General features: G+C 42.4%; 1 protein-coding gene across 3 annotated transcripts; it reads left to right on the plus strand.

Moving 5' to 3' along the window:
• The first annotated feature begins 908 nt into the window (after positions 1-908).
• LOC127573695 (interferon-inducible GTPase 5-like) lies at positions 909-13,752 on the plus strand. Of its 3 annotated transcripts, XM_052022129.1 has the most exons (4): positions 909-992; positions 5,193-5,320; positions 8,461-9,685; positions 12,798-13,752. In XM_052022129.1, exons 2-3 carry the CDS (start codon positions 5,301-5,303, stop codon positions 9,659-9,661), a joined length of 1,221 nt encoding a protein of 406 aa, XP_051878089.1. In that variant the 5' UTR covers positions 909-992; positions 5,193-5,300; the 3' UTR covers positions 9,662-9,685; positions 12,798-13,752. The 3 variants fall into 3 exon arrangements, with proteins under 3 accessions (XP_051878089.1, XP_051878087.1, XP_051878088.1); XM_052022127.1 differs by having other exon boundaries at positions 8,461-13,752; XM_052022128.1 differs by lacking the exon at positions 909-992 and adding an exon at positions 2,770-3,185 and having other exon boundaries at positions 8,461-13,752.
• Positions 13,753-22,526: the final 8,774 nt, after the last annotated feature.

Raw genomic sequence — 22,526 nt, forward strand, 5'->3', positions numbered from 1 at the left:
GTGCAGCCTGACTTCTCAACGTTTCTTCTATTTTCTGTTTTCTTTTAATTTCAGGGTCACAGCATCCACCATTTCTTCTGATGTTCACGTTCAATGTCATTGCATTATTATTGATGAATTTTGACATTCATTGAGACCAACATTCACATTCTGTTTTTGCTCTGGGTAGAGAATTGGACAGAAATCAGTGACGTATTCGTCCTTATCCTGAGCCACTTGAGATGATGTTCAATGTGTTTATAATCCAAGAAAGTGTGATGAGGTGTGGGTGTGATACAGGTGTGTCCTCACAATTCCTGGGTTTGAAACTGGCCTTGGGTGTTGCCTGTATGGAGTTTACATGCTCCTCCATGACTGGGAAGCTTTACCTTGTGGAGCTGCTGTTTCCCGCCACACCCCAAAGACGTACAAGAAGTTAATTGGCCTAAGTATATTAACCATTAATAAAGGTTAATGAAAAAAATAAAGAGTTGCCGGTGGGGTCGTGCAAGAGAGGAAGTTGAAGGAGCACAAGGAAATAAGGAGTGGAGATACAAGACTTAAAGTGCTGCTCCCCTGACAGCTGTCATGAACTCGATGGGCTGAATCGTCTCTTTCTGCGGCGCTAAGACCTTAAGAAAAATGGGCGAACATTCTGTCATGGTATCATAGAAATTGTGGGGATTTGTTGTCCTTCTGTCCCCTTGGAGTAGAGCCAACATGTGAAACCCAGGCTCGCGTAGGCCACAACTCCAGGGTCACTGTACCCGAGGGAACTGTCTGCACTCTTTAAACACTCGACCAGCATGACGAAAAGATTAAAGTCACCTGGCAACAACTGATCTCACACACATCTTTATTTCTCATTGGATAACACACATAAATCTTTCCAATCCCATGATAGGGAAGCAGTGTGAGTGAGGAAGAAAGTGCAGAGGAAACAAACCGGAATGGAGTGCTGATCACAGCGGACCTCCACTGACAGAACCGCATTGATCAAAGACCGAGTGCAGGTAGGGACACGAAATTGAACGACAAACTGAGTCCATTTATTAGTAGTACAGTGTGGAATCGTATTAGAACCAGTCAATTCAAGGCAGCATATCCTGTCTCTTTGCAGACAGGGGCTCCGTGTAATCGACGGCAAAGCCAACATATTCCATGAAAAGACTGAGAAGACTCACGAGCCGGTGTTACTTCTGTAATATTTTCTGTCCGTCTATTAATTGCGTATGAAGATTTTACATCGAGGATCTGCCGGATTTCGAGTGAAATTGACACTAAACATGTCAGGACAGCAGCAAAATACCTTGAGCTGATAATAAACAGGGCGTGGGGTTTCTTGGAAATGTGAGTGCTGAGTAACACAAAATAAGATTAGGAGAAATCGAGGGTGTTTAAACCAACTAAGGGAACTTATTCCAAACCGCCCAGAAAACAAGTGAGGGAAACAACAAGCTGCAGCTCACTATTGGTTTCACTTTCCTAGCCTTTCTGACGATTCCCAGAACTATATGAGAGATCACTGCTGATGTCAGAACAAGACTGTTTAACGCAAGGAACAGGTCGAACGACATAATCCTCTGACTCACGGGCCTTGTGGAGAGGATGTGGAGGGCTGGTCGATTGCCTACCTCCTCTTCCAAGTTTCCGCCTGAGCCGGGTGCCCCTCGAATGGGAGCATTCTGTTCGCGATGGCTGACTCGAACATTTGCGAGGAAAGTGACCCAAGAGATTGAAGTAATTCCAGAGAGTGAAGCTGACATTTTAACGACAGCATTGTTATTTTAAATTGTTATTTTAAAAATCTAAGGTGAACTTTTGGGGACAGAGCTAGGGCGGATAGTGAGAAGATGTTCCCTGTAATGGAGATGTGAAAAACCAGAAGGCCCAGGTTTGCTGTGAACAGTAAGCTGTTTAGAGAGTATTTCAGGGGGTAATTTCCCTCAGTTGGGACCGGCAACACAATGCTCCAGACTTTGTTGGAGCCAGGCACTCTCACAATATTAAAAAAAGAACTATCCATATGAACACTAGAATCGCCAAATATAGAATGCTACGGACCAAGTGCTGGTGCATGGCATTTCCTCAAATGGACACCGAATGGTCGTCATGATCATGGTCGGCCAAAGGCCCTATTTCTATGCTGGACTGCTCCATTGCGAAAAGGAACTTCACAGCTGTCCATCAAAATTACCTCAGCCAATCGCTGACTTCGCACAAACGTTTCAATTTTCGTTGCAAATCAGATGAAGGAGGACAGAACTGAGAATGTGTTGTGATTCATTTCCAGGATGTGGGTGTTGCTGGAAATGCCGGCCTGTAATGCCTTTGAAAAGGCGCTCATTTGGTACCTTCTGGAATTGCTGTCAGTCCAGAGATGAAGTTACTTCCAAAGGGTTGTCAGGAGCTTTCCATATTTTGACCCAATCACAGTGAAGGAACAGCAAACCAAATCCAGTCTGGGATGGGGCGTGGCACATAGTGGGACTTAATGTGGTGGTAATCTGCCTGGTGCCCTTTTCTTGAGGGTGGAGTTCCTGTGGGGGTTGTTGGCTGCCAATCAGGCGACGGGGAGCTGCTATGGTGCATTTTATAGATGGAAGGAACGAAATAATATGCTTATGGTGGGAGGAGAGAATGTTTTCCGGATGCAGATTGTGTACCAATCGGTTTTCCCTGGAGGATATCAAAGTGCTTGATTGTTGTTGTAGCTAGGTTACCCTTGCGAAATGGAAAACGTTCAGTCAAATTCCTGGCCACATTTTCATAGATTATGGGAAGGCTTTGGAATGTCAAAAGGTGTGTACTTGAATTGCCTGGACATTAAATTCAATGGGCCAAATACTGGATAATGAGATTAATATGAATGGGTGCACTCTGGTCAACGTTGACAGGTTAGACTGAATATCCTGTTTGAGGGATGAATGTCTCTAAGACCTTATGGCCCACTGCAGGGTGTCAAAACTCTGATCTCGCTGAATCACAGTATTTCTGCATCTGCTCAGATTGTCTTCTATTCTCGCAACGTATTGATGGTTGGGTATTTGGCGCAGGAAATACTGATGCCTGTCAGGCAGTGATGTAAATAATCGGACATTATCTTACTGTCGATGATCACTGTTTGTCACTTGTGACTGTTACTTTCCACCGAATGTAGTCTGGGTCTTGCTGCATGCAGGCACAAAATACTTCATTATTAAAGGGTGAGTGTATGAAATTAAACATTGTGCAATTATCAGAAAATATCCACGCCACTGAAAAAGAAAATGTAGTTTCCAAGAAAAAAAGTGCTGTTTGTCCTGGGAAACCGTCCAGAGGAATTCCTGCATATCTGTCCTGGTGCTGGTGTGAATGACCTCCAACAACCAAAGCCATCTTCCCTTCTGTAAGAAAAAAAACTAAACTCATGATGTCCCTTGCCTTCAGTTTTATCAGGAGACTCCGTCAGCTGCTGCATTGGTGCGAAGGGCAGTCATTCTCTCCATGGCTCTGCAATTCATCTCTCTTGTTTTATTTTTGGACCTGAATGGTTCAAGCAAATTCCAAGAAGAGCATAGGAAGCAGGTTATTGGAGAAACAAATGAAGCATGTGACACAAATGTGTGGCGTCAAGGGTAAAATGTCTCACGATAAGGTTGCTGTTGTTGTTGGAGGTCAATCATCCCAGACTCAGGACATAACTGCGCGAGTTCCGCAGGGTAGTGTCCTTGGCGCAACCCTTCAACAATGACCTTCCTCCCATCATAAAGTCAGAATTGAGATGGTTGTTGATGATTACACAATTTTCCGTTCCTATCAAAAGTTCTCGGCAAATGTTGTCATTACCTCTGCCCACAGTAAGGCCCAAACGATGTTTAACCAATGGAAATCAGTGGGTGCTAAGTCTTGTGCTAGTGCAGCGACCAGTTATCATTAGAGAATGTCCAACCACCCACTTACATCACTCTCTGACACTACCATTACTTAATCCATTCCATCAGCATCCTTGTCAGTACCATCCACTAAAGATTCACTGTAACTACTTCGGATACAAGTGCAGGCAAGAAGCAGTCCGTAACTCCTGACATCCAAAGCTATTCTTTCCCGCAAGTACATGAGTGAACCACCTCAGCATTGATGTTACTCTGGTTGTCTAATGATCATTATGATGCAAGATCAATCTGCACTCCACATTTCAGTCAAATAAAGTTACATTTTTCTGGTGCTGCAGCGAGATTTGAACACATTGCTGCGAATCCTTCGACCAGGTCATTTCACTCATCATCCCATAACAGAATTCTTATGCATTTTTTGTCACTTGACCAAATGCTTCTGGTCATCAATTCATGATGCCCAAGCCCTCAGTCCTTCACAGAGCAATAATAAACTTATGGATGTTTCGCACAACAAATATCAGGTTAATCGGTGTTAGCTTGAGTTTCCTTCTCTTCACTTTGTTAAATAATGGCATAAATGGCTTTAGAATCTCAATAGCGTTTCCAGAATCAGAGAAGCTGTCGAATATCATGACAGAATCATCTTTTAATCTGCTGATCCTGGAGATTATTGAACCTGTGGAAATGATTATATATTGTCTCATTGTATTCTCACATGTCAAAGTTTTATGGACGTAATCCCAAATAATCTTATCCTCTTGATTCAGGTTTATATTTAACCGAATCTCCGGTATTTTATTCCGTTCTGTGAAGACAGCACAAATATTCACAAGGTCATCATTTTCTTTTAATTTGGTTGTAATTTCATTGATATCTGCTGTATATAGAAACAACAACTTTCTGCGAATTTGAGTGCAAAATGGTGTTTTTCCAAAGTGATTGTGACGGGCCTTATATTCAGACAGAACAGTTGCATTTCGCAGCGCAAACATTTAGGTCACCTCACTTCAAGATGATACCTGATTTGTGGATTAATAACGACATTTGAGAGTCCGACAGACAACTTTATTTTTTTGTTAACCATTTCCAATCGCCTGCAGCTCTCTCTGTCCTGTGGTGCATGATATGTCTTTCTTCCTTGGAGCATTGAGAAGGAAGCACAGTTTCCCTCACACTCTCCTTCCTAAGGCTGACTAAGGCAAGCAGAGTCTACGTTGTTTTTTATTTTATAATTGCTTGCATTAACCCCATCCTTATTTTGGGTGATTTGCCTCGGAGTCTCAAACATGTCTGGCATACAAATAGCCACAACTCACTCTCTGTCCTGTCCTGTAGAAGGAGCAAAATCACATACCCGAAGGAAAAGAGGCTCTCCGAGCACCGATTGAAGTCCGGTAATCACTGGATCGTTACATACCAGCCAACAACAGACAGAGATCGAGAATGGGAGGAGCGAGCTCCAGGTAGGTCATCAATAACGCTCATTGTGTCTTCCCAGCTCTCTTGCCTCAACACAACCAGCCAGAGCAGTACACGTACAGTATTTAGCTTCCTCTTCTGAAGTGGACAGCACTGGCCATTCAGCAACTTGTCCCTTTTGTTTGTATTCATTTGTTTTGAGGATGTGGGTATTGAAGTCAAGACCAGCATTTATTACTCCTTCTTAACTGCCCTTGAGTTTGTGGTTGGATCTGCTTTCTTAAAAAGTTTCATTCCTCATTAATCTGATCCCATTATGGGGTTGGCTTGGGTTTTTCCTGAGTATAGACCCAGTAACAATAACAGAGCAGTGATACCTTTCCTAATATGCATGCTGTACGATGGAGATGAAGACATATGTGGTAGTGTTACCTCAAACTAAAGCACTGGTACATTTTATTGGTGGACATTGCAGGTTTGGAGGTGCTGTTAAAATAGCGTAGACAAGTAGCAGCTTGGAATCCTGTGAGTGCCACTCACAGCATCCTCTGTGTGGTCGTGGTGGAGGGTGTGACTGTATCAGGGAGCAGATGGTGTACCAGTACACTTTGTGTGTTGTTGTAGATGCACTCATTTCAGGCAAGCGGGGGTTAATCCCACATATTCATGACTTCTGTCTTTAATGTAGTAGAAGGCTTTGTGCTGTCAGGAGGTAAGTCACTCAGTGCTGGATACCAGGCCTTTGATATGACTTCTCGTCTAGCCATTATTTTGATTTTTCTGATCCAGTTAAGTTCTTGATCAATAACGAGGAATTTAGCAATGATACTTTCTTTGAATGTCAAGAATAAGTGGTTAGATTCTCCCTCTTTGCATATCATACAGGCTGGCATACAGCTGCACGAGTGTTGCCAGTTTTTTTTTCATTATCCCGTACTGAATGCTTTCTATCTCTTTCATATATTCATGCCATTACCTTTGTTATTTAGACTTCACATGTTAATTTATGAGACCTGGAACTATTTGGGTCATGGGATCTTTGCTAGCTCTGGAACAGTCCCATCTTTCCAAATAGCCTTTTTATTTCCTTCTGACCTATTCCTTTCATATGCCCTTCAAGTCGCATTTTCTCGGACCACCCAAAGGATCTACCAATCAGCAGATATTTAGAATGTAAAGGGTTGGGGGGGGGGCGGTGGGTGTGCTGAATCACCCCTGGGAAAACGACATGGTCGCAGGAAGAACATGCACACTCCACCCCTCCACACAGAGACAGCGCCAGAGAGAATTGAACACAGTTCACTGGAGGCATGAGTCAGCTGCACGACCTGAAGTGCCACAACGCCACCTTCTGTCAACTTTTAACATGCATGTATGGACTGGTTTTGAATCATTTTGAAGATAATTGAATATTGTGGTTCTTCAGCAAACATCGTACTTCTGACCCCGGAGTGGAAGAAAGGTATTTATGATGCACTTAAAAATGGCTGAGCTTGGAACTATGAACTGGTGAATGCCTACATTGATATCATCGGGCTGAGTTGAATTATCTGCAATAACGTACAGCTCGGGTTCCATCCTGTCCTCTGGTTCTGTCTGCATAAAATTGGTTTATTCTCCCTACGATTGAGTAGTTTTCCCCAATTTCTGCGGTTTCCTCTCATATCTCAAAGATGCCTGAGTTGCAAGGTTAGCTGGCTACTCTAAACTGTTCACGTGTGGGTTAGTGGAGCGTGAATTAGTGTGTCAGTTGATTGGCGGGTGTAAGATAATATGCTGCAGGGAATTAAGTGGAATAAAGATACTGCTCTGAGGACCAGCCTATTCAATGTGCTGGATAACTTCCCATGTCATAAAAAAGGAAAAGAGATACAAATAAGAAATAAGGATATGAAATAGCAATACACACAACCATCTTCGTTTACGTGGACTGCATCTCTTACCATTGGTATGGATTCTCCCTAGTGCCCACTGAAATAGTGTGGCTCTTTTTTTGCCACACTCGATGAAATTATGCCCTGGGATCAAAAACAGATTTTCATTACCGATGGAAAATTGATCTCTGGTCCACGATTGAAGTGTCAAAAATGAGGTTTGAAGATGAATTGTGCTGGAAAAATCCAAACTGGGCATAGGTGCACAAGTGAATCTGTGCCTCTTGAGATCCCCAATGATGACATGACCCATTACTTTGCTGATGTTTAAGTGTCGACAGATTTGGTGGTCATTAGCCCCATTGGATTTGTCACACATGAATAATGAGTTCTGGAGCGCGGGTGTTCTGTGCTATATCCTGGATGTTGCCTGGTCCCATAGCCTTTGTTTTTAATCAGTGCAGGCAGCCATTTCTTGGTATCACGTGGAGTGAATTGACGTGTCTGAATACTGGTTTCTGTGAAGATACAGACCTGGATGACGGACAACATGCTTGTGAATAATTCAGCCTTGTCCCTAGCACTCACAAAATTTGAGGACAGACATGTTCTTGGAAATTGACTCCCCTTATTTCCGCTATTTAACTGTGCACCAGCATTCATAACTACGTGTGCTGAGACTGTCAAACATTGGCTATGGAATGACATATCAGTGTTAATAACATGCCAGCTCTGATGTGAGCCGTTCCTATTACAATTGCTGTGCCACATTGCAGACAGAGTGCATCCTCTGCATGAGAACCTCTGATAACCTCGCCTCTTCCCCACCCCGTCAACAGATTAGGAGCGCCCCGCACGATACAGGGTTTCATGGACTCCAAATCTCCCTTCACCAACTTCACTTACGATATCAGTTCAGGGAGGTAAAATCTAGATAGCTTTGTTGGACTGAGGGGAGATTTCATGGTGAAGCAACGTGGGAGAATGGAAAGAATATGCTAGAGGGAAGTTAAGTTGCTGCTGTATATTTGTATAGTTAGGCGGACGCTTCTTAATACAGGATTTATAAACATAAGGTCGAGCTCCACAAGCGCCATGGGTTAAATCAAGGGTGGTTAAGCAAAATCGAAGCATATTAACTGATACTTATCCCTATTCACATTACACTATGTTATACTACCTAACAGCTCAGAGCACTTCGACTGTAACTCGGAGGGATTGACATGAGGATGTTCGGTAAATGTCACGATTTGCGATATAAATGGAAATTGTTTCAGTTGGAAACTTTCATGGAACGTTTTTCCTTTCAGTGAACAGACGGCGAAGACTGAGACCCCCGCATTCTTCACACAGGAAGAGCTCAGCAAACTGAAGTCTGAATTTGAAACAGGTGGGGTGGAAAAAGTTAAACCTCTGATAGAGAAGAAGGTCACTGATCTGAACAACACAGAGCTTAACATCGCAGTGACGGGAGAAGCAGGTGCAGGAAAATCCGCCTTCATCAACGCCATGAGAGGGCTCCGGAGCACCGATCCGGGTGCAGCTGAAGTTGGGACCACAGAAACAACAATGGAGCCAAGCGGATACCCACATCCCAATTTGCCCAATGTTTGCTACTGGGACCTGCCAGGGATCGGAACTACACGATTTCCAGCGGGTAAATACCTGACAAAAATGAAATTTAAAAAATACGATTTCTTTATCATTATCTCCGCTTTTCGATTCAGAGAAAGTGATGCAAAACTTGCCAAAGAGATTAAACGACTTGGGAAAGACTTCTATTTTGTCCGCTCTAAGGTTGACCTCGATCTTTATTCCACGAGGAAGGAATACAAGGTTATTAATGAAGAAGAAGAGCTGGAAAAGATTCGGAGCGATTGCATCAGGAAGTTGAGAGAGGCAGGGTTCCCGGATCCAACTGTGTTCCTGATATCCAATTTTGAGCAGGATCAGTATGATTTCAATGAGTTAAATAAAGGACTTGAAGGTGATCTAAAGAATGTAAAGAAAAGGATCTTTGTCCTGGCGCTTCCGAACTTAAGTGTGGAAATAGTTCAGAAGAAAAATGAGATTCTGAAGAAGCATATCTGGATGTTCGCAACGCTCTCGGGAGGATTGGGAGCGGTCCCGGTTCCGGGCTTCTCTCTCGCTTGTGACATCGGTATAGTGATTGGAGCCATAGTCTATTTCCGTAAATGTCTGGGTCTGGATGATGCTTCTCTTCAAAGACTGGCCGAAAGGGCAGGTAAACCTGTGGAAGACCTGAAGGCGGAGGTAAAAGCTTCCCTGCTGGGGGAAATAACCTCAGATGTAATTGTAAGGTTAGGTTGGGGCGCTGCTGTTGTTACCGTTTCTGCCCTGGAATTCGCTCTTGACTTTGTCCCAGTCATTGGTTCCATTTTTGGAGCAGGGTCATCATTTCTCATGACCTACAAAATACTGAGTGCTGCACTGAAGGATCTTACAGAGAGCGCAGAGGGAGTGGTGAAGGTTGCGTTTGCGTCTGAATAACTGGTCTGCAGAAACATCGATCCAGTGAGTTCATATTGTCTTGTGGTTAATATTTCGATGCCGTCTAACGCCAAATCCTGCTGTAATTCTATTCGACATGTTCACTTATGTTGTATTCCTGGAAATATTCCTCATGCATATCCTGGGGATGGGGGGAGGGGGTTCTAAGTTTCAGCATTTGGGGTAAAACATGATGCAAGACTAAAGGAGTGCAACTTTGTCTATGAAACATTAAAGTTAAGACATATATGCCCTCAGAATTGAACTTAAGAGATCGGTGACTCTATTTTGAAAAAAAGCTTATGTGATTTCCCCACTGCGCTGGCCAATATTCATGTGCCAATCAACAGCAGTATTACAGGTTGCCTTATTATTAGGTTGCTGTGTGGAAACTGCCGCTCACAGCATTGAATGCTTCAATATCCCTTCAGTATCTGTGAAGCACTAATTATGACCACGGAAATTCCACCGGAAACAAATGTTTACTTCTGGCAGAAGTGTTTGCATGTTGTCCGAGGAGTAAAATTTATAAATTTGGGATTCGAAAGAATCGTTTCCAATTCCCACACAGGCTGTGCTCAGGCAGTTCTGTATATCAATTGCAAAAAAATAGTAAATTTGGCTTATTCCTGGAACTTTAGAATTAGAGAGCGGAGGAGGCAATTATTCCCCCTCTGACAGTAAAACCTTGGCCCTCTTCCCAATGATTGTGACAAACCATGCCCAGTCCCTCTGTGGTGTCTCTGTTTATTGCCAATCCAGAATATCGTTATTGGTATGGGTTTACCGAAGAGACAAGCCCAATGGTTTTGGGGGCTTAATTTGTTTTGAGAACTGGTAGTTCGTATACTGGTGTATGTTACCACTCAGGTTAGTGCTGCTCACTCCTATTGCATTCCAAGTAGGAGATAAAGTTCATCATTACAACCTGACTCCCAGTGCGCAGTGAACATAATCTGATCACCGATCGACACCTAGGTTAGTTGTCCAATGCAACTGAAAACAATTTCTGTCTTCACTGCATGATTCTCCAAGTGCTGACTTTAAACAGTGGCTGCACCCAAGATGTCTGTCCTGAGTTTGAATAAGTTTTCTGCAGTTCCTCCGCAATCAAAAATATTGTTTTTTCCACTGAAGGAGCATCAGATAATGTAGCAACTGAGGGAAGTGACCATTAATAAAACAAAGCTTATCACAGTGGGAACTGAAAACCTGTGTTGGATGTTGACCCTTCCATCGGTATTCCCTTTGACAGGCCACACCTCACACAGTCATCTGCCCATATTTCAATCACCCCAAATTCTCTTAAACAACCGCTCCTTATGTCTAGAGCTTGATAGAACGTAATATTCGTAGCAATCAATAAATTCTAATACAAATCACTGATTTCTGCCAGCCTCCAATAGCTCTCTTATGGTCACCTACATTATAAGAATGACTAAGTCCTTCATTGGTTATAAATCAAATTGGCACAATCAGCTCAGCTCCAAGGCATGTAAATGTTAGGTACTGCATATTTGTTCTCTGTTAGAAGGCCTGTTGAGTGAGATATTCTTCATGTAATGGTGAAGGGAAAACTTGCCTGAAATTCCGGTACTCATTGTCTGCAATTTTTACAGATGTAAACAGCTGTGAGCAATGAACTGAAAACCAATACGAGTGAAACTTGGAAATGTAGAGGGACGTGTATTGTCTTTAGTTTCAGTCAACATGTCGAATTTTGAATGTTGTTGAGAAAAGCTAGATCTAATATTACTTTTACGAGCACTTTCTTGCGACGGATCAGTATCGTTGCTTGATCATCGGTAGCTGACCGTTAAGAAGCATTTTTGGGCATGGGCATAGGGAGATCGAGAGGTGGAAGAACAACAGCAATGGCCTCCAACCTCCAGGATATGACATACATCTATTTCAGTTCGGTTACTTATGAGAATACAAATGGTCGAAAACACTGTAACTGGGGTCTATGCTTTCTTGTAGCCTTAAAAGCGAAATGATCAATGATAAACATTAGTCGAAAGAAGGCACAGCTAGGGGGACTGCAATATAATAATAAGAAGCACCTTATATAATGCAGCCAATTGCTTCTTTATAAAATTAACAGTGCAGGAAAAAAAGACAGCTGAAACTTGGGGGTAATGTATATATGCCTCTAACAATTGGGATGTCATAAACAAATGGTTGAAAAATCAAGTACCACCCCACCATCTGTACTAACCTCTGAGGTTTATAAAAGGACAGATTTTCACAGCCTGTGTTCAGTGCTCATTGATCAGCTAAGTTTCACTGACCTTCAACAGATCCTCCGAATAAAAACATCCTTAGAGAATTTGACCCAAAGTTCATGGCAAGTGCCGGCGTCTAGGAGGGTCTTCCATATTTAAATCTCGTTTAAAATCTTCAAACAGCTGTAGGTAGTTCACCCTGACGCAGATTCTATGAGTTTATCATGAACACTTCTCGATGGGGTAAAAGGATTCATGACTCATACAGCACAACAACTAAGAATTATTCTAAAAAGTTTATGAACAGTTATTTCAATTATGAATTCATAATGCAAAAGGCAATGAATAAACTAACAACATATTCCAAGATGTCAGAAGAAATTGCATGATATTGAAATAATAAACATAATTTTTACATATTAATTGCAACTAAATTAAACTCACATATTATTCTTTTCAACTCTAATACTGGGTGTGAAAAATCCTTTAGGATCACTTGGAACAAACTGCTCTGGTTGGTACCCGTGCTGTGTCATGCCTAATATCTCTCAAAATATTACAAAGTCTTAAGAAAACGAAACTCAGTCTTGAAAATTGATTGAAAACCCTCCCTTTATGATTGTATAAATGTATCTAGGCTGTTCCACTATAAGTCCAAGTATCCATGAATTTAGTTGGATCCTGCCATTAATTTTAACTGGAGATTTGTTTCGAGAGTAAGAGACTTTGAGGACCCTTGTGAATGCTTACTTGTTGACATGAGATTTCTGTGGCAGTCCTCCCACAGAACTCTTTGTGGAAAACAGATGGATAAATTGTAGCCTTGGATGAGTTGTTTGTAAATGAATACTCATTTCATGGATTACTTTGCTTACTCCCTCGTGTAAAATAAAAAAAAATAAATACTGCAGTTGCTGGAAAAGTGAAGAGAAATCCAAGCGTGGGAGATACTCAGCAGATCAGGCAGCAGGTATGGAGAGAGAAAGAGCTTACAGGATTCAAGACAATTCCCTTCATTTGAGACTGCTTCAAACGTTTTATCAAACATTTCAATGGTTTCTCCTTATAGAGCGGATGAACATATGGATCAATTTCTCGTCAATGTTGGTTTACCGTGAATTGAATGTATTCTTACTTTGACTAAACCATCGCAAAATATAGTTTCATTGATGAACGAATACAGACAAAACAATGAAATACTTTTAAGTAAACACAATTCTTTTAATTTTCTCCAATTAATTTGATACTCTGCTGTATTACATGGTTCTTTATTTTGTTATGGGGAATCTAGATGGATATAATTGAATAAAATGGTACAGCATGATGACCTGGATATTTATGGTGAGCATTGAGTACTCCCAAGCTTTATTCCCTTTACTTTCATCTTCAGAATAATTGGCAGGTCTCCAGCGAAGACGTGATGCGGTTAGCTTTACACCCGATCCGTCAATAATGTTATTACCAGGAATGGTGCCATCAAAGATGACATGAATTTGGCAAGTTCCCAGAAAATTCACCAATAACAAACATAAACAAAACAGCTTTGGATCACTCAACAGGGGCATTGCTTTAGTACTTGGTGAAGTGAAGTGTAATCTATGTCGGGCCATAATGTATATACATTAAAAGACAGGAGTTGTGAAATCGCTGGGAGTGGGAACAAGGAGAGGAAAATGATCCGCAAGAAGCACGTTCAGAATGGCAGCTGCAGTGGGATTAACGTGTGGAAGCATCTTATACCAGCTGACTGGAAAGCTTCCGCTGCATTACGGATTCGAACAGCCGATTGAAATCAGTGATATGATATATTGTCGTGTTCTTCTGTGATAAATTGACAATGTTCCAAATGTGTATATTGTTGATTCATACCATGCCTTAGGAGGCATTGACATTATAAAACATCTGAATAAGTGCAAACTATCGGCGCGTAACTTTTTAAAATTCAGTTTCACCGTGCAGTTTCATCTCAATACCTTCTACATACCATATCAATTGTTGACCCTGCAAAAAAGTATTTCAGCTCGCTGCCAGATTTTAGTCAATAACATTCTGGGCCCACTTTGAACAAATTCTGTCCATTCTTATGCATGCAATATCTATAAACATTAAAATCAGTATCTACGCCCTATTCTAAAGATTGTGGAAGAGCAAAAGAATTGATTAAAAATGGGTAAAAAATGGTTTTCATTACGACCCAGATATGTACGACTTTAAGGAGAGATATGAATTCAGGTTTGTTTTTGGCCGGGGTGGGGTTATATTTGTTCAGAATGCAGCTATTCCGAAATAATTCATTTTGTGAAATTCAGTTCTCTTCAGTAAATGAAATGAAACAGCATTCAAGAGCTGCAAAGACTTTTCTTTGGGCAAAGGACAGGCAAGCAAAACTGGTAATAACAACACGAACAGGTCAAAGTCTTATCAAATTTCAAAACTTACTGCCACCAGCCGGACATCCACTGTCAGGCCACTAAAGGTGCCTTCATGAGCAAATTCGATTGATCAGTAGCTCAGATCAATGGTTGCAAAAATGGTGCAGTTGTTAAGGTTGTTAACTCAGTACTTCAGCGAGCTGGGTTCAATTCTGACAGCAGGTGCTGTCTCTTTGACGTTTCTATGTCTCTTTTTCCGCGATGGCATGGGATTCTCCCAATTGCTCCGTTTTAAGTTATTTGGCCACTGTATGTTGTCATAAGTGCAGGCGTATGGTTGAATTGATGGGAACATGGGGAAAGTTGGTTACAGGGCAAATTACTGGGGAAGAGTATTTTTCTGTGCTGGCATAGACTCGATGGGCAGAATGGATACCTGCCATAAGGATACCTGGAAATATACCTCATGTAAGTTTTTCAAACAAGAAGAAATACGTAAATTATGCCCCGTTAATCATATGAGACTTTGTTGATTATAAAGAACAATAATCCCAAGAAATCCTATCGCTGTACTTTCTTGTGATTAAATGTTAGAAAACGTAAGGTGCAACCCCTTTATCTGGTTTGACTGTTGCACAGATTGTTGGGTGCCTTAAGGCAATGGCTGATGCTGTAGGGCTCCGTGGTTGTGAGCTGCTTCATTCGTACTCTGCCTCTTCAGTAACTTCGAAAGGAAGCTTGATCTGAGTCCTTCAGTATCAGGGAAGGTACAGTCGTGCTTGCTGCAGTTGGTGGGAGTTGTGCACAGACGTAAATTGCTCAGAGAGTACTTGCATTGCCTGCGCTCCTGCCCACCAGATCTAAAATCCAGCAAGGAGGACATCCAAAGAGCTTTGGTTTTCATAGCGTCTGATCTTCTGGGAATTGTGCGAAGTCCCACCTGTAGGAGAGAGTGGAAAGGAAAAGCAAAGTAAACTAGGTGGGGCCCGATGAAAAACAAAATGTAGATGCTGGAAATCCAATACAAAACAAGAAAATGATTCACGTTTTTAGCAGGACAAGCAGCAGCCAAGAGGAGAGAAAAAAAAGAGTGAACATTTCAGGTCAAGAACCTTTCCTCAGAACTGGTAAAGTGACAAAACAATGGTTTCATAAGTTGCTGAAAGTGGGGGTTGAAAGGGTGGAGGAACGAAAGGAAATGTCTATCACCTTTGGGGATCAAAGTTGGCAAGGTCACATTTAAGTTAAAAACTGGCAGGTAGCGACGTATTAGGGAGATGAAAAATGAGTAAGATTGAAGGGGAAAGACCCACTCACATCTATGGAGATAGATAGACAGACAGATAGATGATAGATAGATAGATAAGATAGATAGATAGATAGATAGATAGATAGATAGATAGATAGATAGATAGATAGATAGATAGATAGATAGATAGATAGATAGATAGATAGATAGATAGATAGATAGATAGATAGATAGATAGATAGATAGATAGATAGATAGATAGATAGATAGATAGATAGATAGATAGATAGATAGATAGATAGATGATCAAACATAGAGAAAGAGAGCGCAAGAGAGAGAGTGAAAGAGAGAGAGGGAGAGGTGGTGATTATCTGATATTGTGAAATTCAGTATTATGACCTGAAGGCTGCAATGTGCCCAGAAAAAAGACGAAGTTTTATTTTTCCGTGTTTAAAATGAAAATGAAAACAGGAATGGGACGACGACAAGGAGATCAGAGTGGGAATGGGAAAGAGAATTTACCTGACAGACAACTGGAAACTCAGTGTTGCTCCTGCAGACCGAATGGAAGTACTGTGAGAATCTGTTACCCACTCTTTGATTTCTCCAACGTAGAGAGGAACTGCATTGTGAGGTCTGAAATAAAGACACTACATTGGAGGGTGTGGATTCAGGGAAGGGAAGAAATAAAACGGCAGCTGTTTCCTTTCCAAGGGTTTCAAGGGAATGTGTCGTGAAAAGGGACATGATTGTGAACATGAAAATTTTGACTGGTAAGTCATGGGGGAATTACTCTCTCGGGAATGCTGAAAGCTGGTGTGTGTGTGTGTGGGGGGGGGGGTGGTTGAGCTGAATGGTCCTGGAATCCGATTAATCGTGATGGAAATTATGGATAACACTCCATTGAATGTGAAGGCTGGTGTGCTGGAAGGTGACGACAAGCGATGTACTTTCCTTAATATAGGTTGAGATGGGTGGGTGGGAGAGTAGAAGTGTGGTAAATAGATGCAATTGAGAGCCCCTTCCATTCTGGTAGAAGGGAAGTGACCTCTGAGGATGGAGGACATCTTAAAGGCATCAATGCAGAAGCAGTGGAATTGGGAGAATGGAATCCTTAACAGGAAGCATTGGCGGGGTGAGCTACTTTCAAGATAAGCGAGGAAGACATTGCTCTTAAAACGGATGTAGGTGTCAACCTGTCCCCTGAGATGGAGATAGAGATGACAAGGAAATGAAAGGACAATCGAACAACGGCTATGTGAAAGGGAGAGCAGCCAGGAAATTGGACACAAAGCTAAAGGAATTTTGAAAGTTTTTATATGTGCAGTAAGCAGCAAACGTATGTTCATTAATATAATGGAAGTTGAGGGAGGGATATGATAACGGTTATAACAATGAGTTACCCCATGTACCCAATGAATTGAAAGGCACAAAATGTGTCCATGCGATCTGCAATAACTGCATATTTGACTTGGATAGGTGAGTGGAGTTGTTCAATGTAATAAAATATTTAGAGAGGCAAAGTAGAGAGGTGGTGAAAGTGCACTGGTTAGGCCCCTGTTTAAGTAAGTAATTGGCTCTGAGTCCCACTTTGTCTGGAATGGAGATACAGAATATTTTGATATCCATGCCGAAAACGAGTTGGGACCCGAAAACGGGAAAGTGTTTCACATGTTTCATATTTCACGATAAACCAGAAGGAGGTTATCAATCTCATTGAGTCTATGCTGGGTCTTATATTAATCTGCTCATTTCCGTCCTTACGTTTATTTCCCATATTCTAGAGAGATGATTATTAGCACACACTGACCTCGCACTCAAGCCCCACGATTTTCCTTCGATCTGCATAAACTAGCATTAAGTTGCAGCAGCCAATTAACTCATCAGCCTGCAGAATTTAGGGATGTGGGAGGAAACGGGAGAAACTAAAGGAAATCCACGCGGTCACAGGCAGAATGTGCAAATTCCACACAGATCGCACCCGAGTCAGAATAAAACCTGGGTGGTTGGAGACATGAGGCAGCTGAATTAACTATAGCTTCATTGTCAAAGTATCAGAAAGCATCCGAGATGTGATGGATGCAAATTAGAAGAAACTGGACAGTAGAGAAAAGAATAATGTTAATGTGTAGGAATTATTATGTGGGGAAGTGAAGGTGAAGACAGTAGGTCTGCCATGAGTATTCCGCCCCTGATCTTGGGGAAGGGCGAGAAGTGGATTGAGGGGCCGTGAGACTGAGTCTGGAGGATGTGGCAGAAAGACCTCCAGAAGAATTGTCGTCAGTGTACTGTGGAAGACATTTGCCTAACGTACAGATATGGGTATAGTCCAGCAAGTGGAACGATGTGGTTTCTGATTGGCATGTTCAGTTTTTGTGAGTTAGAGGCAATTCGTCGTACCACAACAGCTCCTACATTTTCGACAATTTTCATGATATTGAGGTGGTCCTTAGTGAACGGAGTGCTGCAAGTCCAGAAGGGGATAGACGAGAGGGATGCGTGCAGTGGACATCAACATTTAGAAGTGGATAGAACTGGAGAGGGAAGAAGCAGAACAGCAGTGGTACAGTTGGATCGGGAATTCTAGATCCAATTATAGAGGGCCAAGGGGTCCTCAGTCTGGTGTATGGTCTCCTAGGCAAAACGATAGGCACATAAGCAAATGTTGGGAAAGAAGAGCTCAAAATCATACTGGAATCAGAACTTAAGAAGAAGGAGGTGAGGGTGATATCATGGATCAGTTTCAATTCGAGGGTGGTGTGAAAACATAAGAACTGTGGGAGAGATATGCTTAGAAGGAAGTGAATCTGGGTGGGGATGGATATTGAGGAGTGTTAGAATTCAAGAGCTGTTCAAATTTGGAAGAAAACGTGATGTTTTTCTGTTGAAAACTCAGATGAAGGATAACGTAGACCTGCGGACAAGGATAGTTTGGACATCGAACTACTTGACATATTCGCCGAGATAAGGCAAGTGCATGAAATTATCAACGAATGGCATTAAGCGTGGAAAGTGGTGTGGCTATGTGTAGTATGAATGGCCAGGGGTCAGATGACCGTGACAACACTACTGACCCCCATGGTTGGATGATAGCATTGTCTATCAGGTCGGAAGCTATACCATTGTCAGTCAGGGGTCCGGCTCCGCCCCACCCGTTAAGAGTACACCTGAGGACTGGCTCATGAATCACCTTTGTTCTTGACCCCGAATCACTGGTTTGTTTCATCTGAGCGGGCTCCACCCCGCTACAGCCCTATAAAAGAGGGTGCATGTGGGCTCTCTTTGTCTTTTCCGATTGCTGCTGGGGTCGAGACCACAGGTGAGAGGGTGCACTGCCACAGGGGTCTAGGAGTGTCCTGAGTAGATTCCCAGTAGCGTAGAGCCGTTGCTTGTCCCGATTCAGGGGGTCCAGACAACGTATTTGCTCGTTCCCTGATAGTTTGTACTAGTTAGTTGTGTGTGTGTGTGTGTGTGTGAGAGTGTGTGCACTTCACCCCCGTTGCGACATCCCCCCCCCCCCAACGTTTCGCTGTCACCCTAGTGCGTGTGTGCGAGTGTGCATTTGTTCCTTCACATTCTGTTCCCGCGTCGGTCTTTGTGGATAAAATCCTCCTTTTAAAGTACCAAGGCTGTGTGTCCAGATACCTTTATATTTAAAATACCAAAAGGGCCTTTCTCATAACACTATGAAAACAAGTTTTGGTTGCTCAGGAAGAAGAAATAAATTACAAATGGAAGGTAAATCATGTTCATAGAGAGGATGAAAGATGCTTTCCTAATTCATGAATTCACCATTGGGTACCGATAGTTACCATATGTCCAGGCTGTTCCTCGAGCTTCAGTTATGTCAATGGAGAAGGTAACATTAGGATTAGTCTGGAGAACTAAAGTAACAGGCATTTGGAGTTTCGCTGTCGCTCTTTGCGATTTAAATTGTAGTGCTCCCGAAGGACTGTTTAGCTGCGATATGATGGAAGGAAAGATGACACAAATACAAATTTAACATTTTCTGTGGTTTCATGGTAACCTGTCATGAGGAATGGAATAGTTGGTGGACTCTGATTTTTCTGCCTTCTGTCTCCTACATTGGTCCAAAAGTGCCCAGAGTAAGCTTGAAAAACAGCAGCTCATCTTCCATTTAAGCATATGACACACCCCTTAGGATTAATGCTGAATTTAACAATTTCATGTATCCATCCTCATTGTCGCTCTCCGTTGATAAAGCTGTACGACCCGGTTTCAATTTGTCTACTTTTCACTTTTACTCTGCCTCCAATTTCTTATGTTTGATAAACATAATTGTCAGTTCTTCAACTTTTCTGCACCGCACCGTTGAAACTCACTTTGTTCCCTCCATTCTTTGTCCACTTTCTAACTTAAAACGTGCTTTTCAACTCACCTTATAATATCTGGCACTTATCCTGAAATGGTGATCATAATTGTATCCCCATGGATGCTGCTTGACCTGTTGTGTGCTCCCAGCATGTCCTTTTTTTTCTTAAATTCAGAATCAGCGTAAAGTTTTTCATTTAACTCGTAACATTACCCCCATGGCAACAATATTTTTGTGTTGAAAGCTGGCGGTGGAAAGCTCTGTCAGTACAATTTCTGGGAGATCTCCTCCTTCAGCTGGTTACCCCTCATTCTCCAACTGAAAATCTGTTCTTGAGTGAGATCTTACCAACTCTCGGATCGTTGCCCACTAACAGTGCATAGAGCAGAGACCCCAGTCCCATTATTCACGGAATCCCAGAAAATATTTCAGACAGAAGGAGGTCTTATGGGCCATGATCAAGAAAACCAGGAGGAGCCGAATGATATCTTCCCGTAAAAGGTTCGTGGCCCTGTAGACCCTCTTCAACAACATACTGAAATTATATTTAAAGTTGAGGTAAAATTCTGACTCTGTCATCCTTTCAGATGCTTTTTAAGTTCCCCACCATCCAGACCATGCCATCGCAACTACCATGGCAGCTATCATTGCATTGGAGGTACAGAAGCCTGAAGTCTCACATCGTCAGGTTCAAGAGCACCAACGTCCCTTCAACCATTCGGTTTTTGAATCAACTTGCAAACGATAATCATGAAATTTTACAACACTATGATCACATTGATCACTTTGCCCTAAAATGGACTTTGAATTCTTTTGTTCTACTTGTGTTTTTTCATGAGCAATTATGTATGATTTATGTTCAATTTCTGTTTTACTTTTGAATACTGCTTATGTGATGCTTGGTGTCTGTGATGCTGCTGCAAATAGAGTTTTCATTGCACCTGTGCATACATGCACGTGTGTGTATCACAATAAATTCGACTTCAATTAACAGTTCAGGAGCTCCAGATCCCTACAACATTTGACTGAACCTGCATGTCTGGATCCAGGTCATGGAGTTAATCCGTAGTTTCATCAATCCCACTCAAATGTTTCACGCCAGTAATTTCTGGAGGTGAGAGATTTTTGTGAACCCTTCCGGAATACACTCAGGTTCAACTTTCCTCAGTGATGACAGAAGGGGACAAATGACTTCACATTCTGACCTACAATTACCATTTGTGCAGCAGAGTGGAACAAATTCTGTGTTATATACTGCAGATTGCAGGGAGAGACCACCAAACTGCATACATGGGCTAAAACTCCTGGAAAACGAAGCGTCATCTCACTCAGCGGTGTGAATCCAATCTGAATTCTGAGTGTTTAATCCAATTGAACAAAATAGGATCCACAATGGAAATCTATCGATAAAGGCCGAGTCCAGCACTTTCACCAACATTATCCAAATAATTCGAATGGAAGCACTCAATTTGCACACTTGCCTAGACAAGGACGCACTTTAGACTTGCATAATCTGCTATGTGCGTGGAGCTTTCAACAGAACACAAGAATGGCACGCCCCAGTGTTGGAAGTGGAATTGCTGCAGATGCTGATTCTGGTGCCTTGTCCAGATCCAGTATTTTTCATAGACTTCCAGCCCAGTGTAATTTTGTGTATTTGTGGCTCTCAGTGAAAAATGAGAGACATTTTATGAAAAATAGTGGATTCAGATGTCACACCAAGAACTTATCAGTATGGAACTCCCGCTATCAAGCATATTATCCCCTCCACAGCCCTTTCCTCTTTTCACAGGGACCATTCTCACCGTGACTCCCTCCTACACTCCTCCCCCCACCACTCATCCCCCTCTGATCCCAGGAACTTTGCACTGACCCCGCCATAGGTTCAACACCTGCCCCTAAACCATCACCATCCAGTGACCCAAACAGTCCTTTCAGGTGAGACAGATTCACCTGCACCTCCCTTATTATCATGTATTTCATTCTGGGCCCCAAGTGTGGCCTCTTCTAAATTGGTGAGACCAAATGAAGAAGAGGTGACCGTTTCACAGAACAGCTGTAGTCTGTCCATAACCATGACCTGCATCTTCCCGTTGCCAGTCACGTCGATAACTTCCCCCACCCCCAAACTATCACTGATATTGTAGTCCTTGGCCTCCAGCACTGATAGGAGAATTCCAAGTGCAAACTGGAGGAGCAGCACGTCATTTTCTGCCTTGAAACATTGCAGCCTCACGGCATGAATGTTGAATTCTCCTATTTTAGGTAATCCGCACCCCCATTCCCCACAACAACCCCCCCACAATGCTTCTTTTTTCCTTCCATTTCCCAGCCTTTTTCATCCTCTCTCTTACCTTTTACCTATCCTCCGGTGGATCTGCTCTCTCCTCCTCGCCGCACTTGCCTATCACTATCTCTTACCTGCATCTACCTATCACCACCCTGTGCCAACCACGACTCCCCTCTTTTGTCCACCTATCACTGCTCGGCTTTTCCCTCCTATATATTGGGGCTTCCCTTTTACGATCATCAATTCTGAGGAAGATTCCTGATCTGAAACGTTGACTACCTGTTTTTTCTCCACGGTTGCTGCCTGGCCTGCTGAGTTCCTCCAACATCATGATGTTTTTCATCTAGATTCCAGCATCTGCAGTCCTTTATTTCTCTAGTATCACTGCTCCACTGC

The sequence above is a fragment of the Pristis pectinata genome, chromosome 8 (assembly GCF_009764475.1).
Source record: "Pristis pectinata isolate sPriPec2 chromosome 8, sPriPec2.1.pri, whole genome shotgun sequence".
In the NCBI taxonomy this organism is placed as follows: Eukaryota; Metazoa; Chordata; class Chondrichthyes; order Rhinopristiformes; family Pristidae; genus Pristis; species Pristis pectinata.

Bases quoted from the DNA above. Each gene is read 5' to 3' on its own strand.
- LOC127573695 (XM_052022127.1), top strand. From the start codon at position 5,301: ATGGGAGGAGCGAGCTCCAG. The intron at 5,321-8,460 runs GTAGGTCATCAA...TTTTCCTTTCAG, and splicing joins ATGGGAGGAGCGAGCTCCAG to TGAACAGACGGCGAAGACTG.